This window comes from Protomyctophum bolini (assembly GCF_963924005.1).
Source record: "Protomyctophum bolini genome assembly, chromosome: 5".
NCBI lineage: Eukaryota > Metazoa > Chordata > Actinopteri > Myctophiformes > Myctophidae > Protomyctophum > Protomyctophum bolini.
Window position 1 is genome coordinate 46,162,889 of NC_137866.1, and position 6,315 is coordinate 46,169,203.

The 6,315-nt window shown below is 44.9% G+C and overlaps 1 protein-coding gene across 2 annotated transcripts; it reads left to right on the forward strand.

Moving 5' to 3' along the window:
* The first annotated feature begins 620 nt into the window (after positions 1-620).
* Positions 621-4,402, forward strand: snai1b (snail family zinc finger 1b). 2 transcript variants are annotated; one of them, XR_013964014.1, is made up of 4 exons: positions 621-876; positions 1,445-2,035; positions 2,700-3,897; positions 3,928-4,402. XR_013964014.1 is itself a non-coding variant. In XM_080763267.1 (3 exons), the coding sequence occupies exons 1-3, from the start codon at positions 801-803 to the stop codon at positions 2,882-2,884; spliced, it is 852 nt and encodes a 283-aa protein (XP_080619393.1). In that variant the 5' UTR covers positions 621-800; the 3' UTR covers positions 2,885-4,402. The 2 variants fall into 2 exon arrangements, 1 of the variants encoding a protein (XP_080619393.1); XM_080763267.1 differs by having other exon boundaries at positions 2,700-4,402.
* Positions 4,403-6,315: the final 1,913 nt, after the last annotated feature.

The following is a 6,315-nucleotide window of genomic DNA, read 5'->3' on the forward strand; positions in this document are numbered from 1 at the left end:
GCGTATGTATGCCTGCACTGTGTTGTGTCACCTTAGCTTACATTATTTTATATATTATTATTATTTTATGAGTTTTACAATATTTTTCCTAACAAATCTTAAATTAATGTTGAATTGATGGTACCGTTTTATTTTAATACCACAAACATGACCTCATTATTGAGGGTGTGGGTGCACCGTGCATGGGTATTGTAAACTTTATACACATTATTAAATAAATCCGACAGAGGACGCTGTAGCTTCACATTATACGTACCGCTCATTTCCAATATCAGACGTTTGTCACGTTTTGCACAATCAGATCATAATTTCAGATTGATGAGGAGACGCAAAGTATCTCGCCATTCAGGAAGCAAACTCACGTAATGTTATTGTTCAGGCAGGTTGATTGCATTAGTCACCATTTCACATGTAAATACTTGACGGTACAGGCGTTAAGTGGGCCATTGATCGTGCGTAATTACCCATGCGCATTGTAGTGGGGCATTTTGGCACATTTTGGCACCTGTGGTGAATGGTGTTGGTGGGTGTGTCTGGGGGTGGAGTTGCGTGCTCGACTCTCCGTGGTCACTATATGAGGAGACCACCGTTGGCATTTTGTTAAATTACGAAAACCTTCTTCCAGCGTTCACATCGATTCCTGCTGGACCTTTCCTACTGTCTGCTACCTGACCTGTGCGTTCCGTTCGGTGCCGAGCTTTGGAGTTTGTTTGCTACCGACTGTCGAGAGAAGGACGTCAGTGGATTTGGGAGGAACTACCGTGAAAGCTCACTTTTGTTGAAAACGCAAGAGTTTCAAGATGCCTCGGTCATTTCTTGTCAAGAAGTATTTTTCTTACAAGAAGCAGAATTACCGCGACTTGGAGAGTCATGCTGGTAAGTTTAACTGAACGAGTGTGTGGATTTCAGTAATGTTATGTTGCAACATCTGATATACTGGTATGTCTGTTTTGAGTGAATCAATCAATCAATGGATGAGATTTTTTCTCTTTTTTCTTTTTAAACTTAAAACTTTGTTAAAATTTGACCCATGAGCCAGACCATATAACATGGCACATCACTTTGCTGTGTTAAAAAAACGTGGTGTTTTTTAGGGTATAGTTGGTTAAAAAAGCATGACAATGCAATATGCAACAAGGCAATTCAAGCGAAGGAAACCCAATTATACAAGGGGATGCACACTGCACAAAACTAAATAAGTTAGGAGTTACAGTGCAGAAGAGAGGGGGGAGAAAAAAAGCCATATGAGGTCTTTGCCTTTCTTGTCCACTGGAACATTTCCTAATTGAATAAGCTTGGCCTGGGTCAGGGCCATGGAAAACACTAGTTTGACTGTAACAAGACCTCCAAGAATGAAAACAAGTTTAAGTGTGTAATGAAATTATGTCCATGTTAAGTGAAGAGCCACCTGACTCCCCTTTCCTTTCTCTTCGCTCTCTTGCAGTTGTCCCAGTGCAGCGCTACCCTCTGGCTGAACTCCCCACCCAGGACAACAGCCATGTCCTGACATGCTACCCCACCGCCACCAGCCCCCTCCTCGGCATGGACTCCCTCCCCGGCCTGCTCTTCCCACCCCTGGAGCCAGTCTCCCCCACCACCCTGTCACCCATGGGCCCGGTGGACCTCAGCAGCTGCTCCCCGTTCAGCAGCAGCGCCAGCGAGGAGGAAGAGGAGGACGCAGGGCGCTCCTCTGACCCCCCCAGCCCGGACGCCCTCCAGCAGCACGTCTTCGACTGCCTGCACTGCACTAAGAGCTACAGCAGCCCCGCTGCCCTGGCCAACCACCAGCTATCCCACAGCAGCCACCACCACCACCAGCTCTCCTCCACCCAGGGGGAGCAGGCCCTCTCCTCTGTGCCCAGCCAGACGTCACAGCGCCCGGCCTTCCACTGCAAGCACTGCCCCAAGGAGTACACCAGCCTGGGGGCGCTGAAGATGCACATCCGCTCACACACGCTGCCCTGCGTGTGCCTCACCTGTGGGAAGGCCTTCTCCAGGCCCTGGCTGCTCCGAGGACACATCAGAACACACACAGGTAAACAAACAAAACAAAAACTGGCAGATGTACAAGCTTGCAGCACGGCACAAAGTGATACACTTTGTTATTTCTGAACAGCCAATGCAAAAATCTAAAACGATGCAGATGCCATCCTGGTTTTAATGGGTTTTTAAATGTGACATACTGGTTGCCCTGTCTGTGACCTTCCCTGGGCTCTATATTCTTTGTAGTGAGCTTGTGGATCAGCTATTTGTGGTGACTGTAATTCGTCCCAGAATAGGAATGCTGGGGGTTTTATGTGGTCAAAAAATTTGATTATGTGAAGAATGAAGATTAAATTAAATCACAAGGAGACCGAACCGTATTGGGTCCATATACTTTATTTTTAGTTAATATAATCAAGCTCTGTTTGCTTGTAGATTGGGGACACAGTGCTGCACAACATCAATGATATTCATTGATGTTGAAGCGTAAACAAAACATAATGCTCGGCGTGGCATTCTCTTATCACCGCAATGAAAGCAGCCTTTCAGGGGCTTCCAGGCAAAACACGGTGGACTAATAGACTTTGAAATTGTGGTGCCCAAAGACGACAAGGGGAAAATCAATGCCTTGAGGATAGCCTGTTTAGCATCAAGAACCTGTTATGTTGTTACTTTTTCTCGAGGCTAATGATTCTCTTGTCTTCTGCTCACCACAGGCGAACGACCGTTCTCCTGCCAGCACTGCAACCGGGCGTTTGCCGACCGCTCCAACCTGCGGGCCCACCTGCAGACCCACTCCGAGGTGAAGAAGTACCAGTGTGGCTCGTGCTCTCGGACCTTCAGCCGCATGTCTCTGCTGCACAAGCACAGCAACTCTGGGTGCTGCCCGGCGTCTTCGTAGAGGAGGAACCAACCAGCACAACATTCCCCAAAAACAGTGACTTGCTCTGGCTTTGCTCCACAAGAGCTCATGCATGCTGGGAGCTGGCTCATCAGCGCTCCCTGTGGCTAGAGCCCTCTGTCCCATTTGGTGGGATAAGCACACACTTTGGGAACACAAGTTTGGTGGCTTATGGGGGGGGGGGAGGTGTACCCAGAGGTGGCAGAAAGCTGGGACAGCTCATTCCTCAAAGCCAGGAGATGACTCGATGGAATGGAGTCGTCTTTATAACTTTGTACCTTTAGATTTTTTTTTAACCACCTAAAAAAAAAAAACCCTATATACACTTTGTTGACCGGAGTCCCCCAAGGCTCTATACTAGCCCTCCCCCTGTTTCCCCTAACTCTACACAACATATCTCTTCACTGAAAATAGCAGAGTCTAATATTTAGATCCGCTATTGTCGGCAAATGTTCATCAACGCCAAGAATAGAATCCATGTGGTTAAAGAAGCCATACTTTTTTTATTATCATGTTTAGAGAACGAATAGATTTACTTAATTGTACCCATTGCATATCATCTCTGTCGGGTGGAAACCTCATTATGTTCATTGTGTTACTTTTCAGGATATGCAACAACAAAAAAAAGTCAAAAGTAGCTAGCTCGAAAGCTGGCTGATCTGCCACTTTTGATGCTTTCGTGTCACACGACGAAAGTAGGACATTAATTTACAAAAAAAACCAAACACAGAGATAAGAGGTTTCTGCCCGGCGGCAACGACATTTTTGCATTAGGCTGGTGTGTAAAATGTATGTATGTGTATGTGGAGCACATCGAGGGCAGCTGGACATGCGGTTAATTCCCCAGGAAGCCCCATCGGTGCCGGCCGGTCCGGGACCGTAGCCATGTTACAGCTGCTTGTGTGTGTGTGTGTGTGTGTGTATGGGGGGGGGGATGTCATTCCTTACCATACTCTACATACATGGCATGCATGTATATAAGCAGCTGTGTCTGTGTGTGTGTGACTGTGTGTGTGTGTGACTGTGACTGTGTGTGTGTTGAGACAGCTGTCTGCATGGTGTACCGCGGGGGCGGGGCGCTGAGAGACGTGCTAGAGCTGTGACCTCGACGACAGGTGACCCCTTTCCTCTTATTGGCCCCTCCCCTCCTCGTCACCTCTCACCCCCTCGTCTCCACACTTTCCTCTCTCTCACCCTGACACACACACACACACACAGTCACACCAAGCCAAACAGACTGGAGTCCATTGGAAGGGGGGGGGGGACGAGGACGACGACATCAAAAGACCACTAAAGCCCTGACCAAAAATACCACTTGCCTTTGCCTTCACGTTGTCCATTATTTCACTAAACTGAACCAAAGCGGTTATTTTGTTCATAATGTCTATGCAAAGTTTTTTGAACAGAGTTTTATATAAAGATATTTTAGACCTGTCATGTTTTAAAACAGAGATATTTCTTTACCAAAAATGTGCCTTGTTGTTGTTGTTTTCCTGCCATATGTAAATAAAATTGTGTTTTTTTACATATATATCTGCTTTTGTGTCGTGTTTTTTGCAAATGTCTGAAGAAAATCAAGTGTCCCAAACGTTGCTCAGACTGAGACCACTAGGTGGTACCAAAATAAATCGACTCTTGGTGCAGTGGTTGAAACATCTGCCCACCACCGCAGAGGTTGTGGGTTCGAATCTGCAGCGGTGCATTCCAACTGTCGAGTTTAGACACTCGACAGTTGGAATGCACCGCTTCACTATCCCGAACAAATTGTTAGTTTTAGACTCTAAACGAACAATTTGTTCGGGATAGTGAAGCTGGGAGGTTGATAATTTGTCTCTACGTAAATTCCTACTGGCTGGGTGTCGGCAGGGAGTGTTGGGTGGGAGGAGTATGATGAAGGTTCTACGTCGTCCCGGTGGGGGCTCCTCACTGGCGGAGTGGAGTTTGTATAGGATACAACAGTAGTGACGACACAAATGTGTGGGGAGGAATCGATCTGCATGACTACAATGCTGAGAATATGAATGGGGTAAAAAAAAAAGCTACAGGTGCTAACGTTTATTATTAGTTTTGATATTTAGCACCTGCTTTTAAATGCTATACAGATGCGCGCCTCCTTTTTGATCTTTGTGTTTTGCAAATAGCCATTCTTATTTCAACAGCCATTGTAATTTATGAAGTCATGTAGTTCTAAATAAGGTTAATCATAAGTGCAGATAGGTTTGTGTCAGGGGAGTTGAGTGAGGAGCAGGGACACCTGTACGCACCTGCCAAGCTGTCAGCATGCAGCACACACACACACACACACACACACACACACATGTGGCGCACACGTGTTACCACACAGAGGGGGGGGGGGGGGCGTTGCAGGTGTTAGGGGAAAAGGAACAACTCATCTTCAACTTTATTGTCATGTTATGTTAATGTGCTTATGTTAAAGTAAAGGTAGAAAGGTCGTGAGGTGCTAGACGTGAGGCTTGCGGAATTACCAAGAGTTACAGCCAGGTGCGAGAGGTCAGTATTCCACAAATTACAGAGAAGGCTTGCAGACACTGACAAAAGGCTCCTTTTAATTAAATATATTTAATTACAAAAGTCAGAAATGTGACATATAGTGAAAGATGTGACACAGGATAGTCCGTTTGGGTCATCGGGCCATCATCAACACTGAGTGAATGCAGCCTATGCAGGTTGTTGGCTATAATAAGTAGGCAGTCAGCCTATTACAGGTAACCAGTGATAGTGGAGCTGATAGGAGGTGCCCATCATCACTTGTTGTATAGGAAGGAAATAGATATCACACAAATATAACCATACACCACAACCCATACCATAAACAGACATGGACTCAATTCAACATGGTCACATCACTCTCAGAGAAGAGATAACAATCTTATTTACAAGTCATCTACACAACGTTACAACTCTATACACCCTAGAACAATACAAGTAAAATAGTAATAAGTATAGACCTGACTATGAGAATAATTATATAGGCCTACTACTATAACAAACAAAAAAAGTGCAGGTGTTACCGAAAACGAGAAAGACAGGTCTTCACTATTAAGGCCCTCTGGATGTTTTCATATTAAAACATTTATTTATTTGCATTCAGCTTGAAGTAATCTCTGTTTAACATTACCCCCTCGTATACAAGCTACAATTATTTAGCAGTTTTCAGGAAAGGGGTGGGAATGATTGAGATAGAAAGAAAAGGAAAACAGGTTAATGTGTCAAACATTCCTAATGCGAGTATAGTGAAATATACACAAAGTGCAATGGAGTGAGGCATTTAAAATAGAAAATAGTAACATAGTATAAAGGAACATAGTATAAAGAACATTAAAAATCACACCTGTGTGAAGTGAGGGGCGCTAATATATTAAAGTCTAACTCATGTTGATTAGGAAACATTAAATTCTCTTTATTGTTAA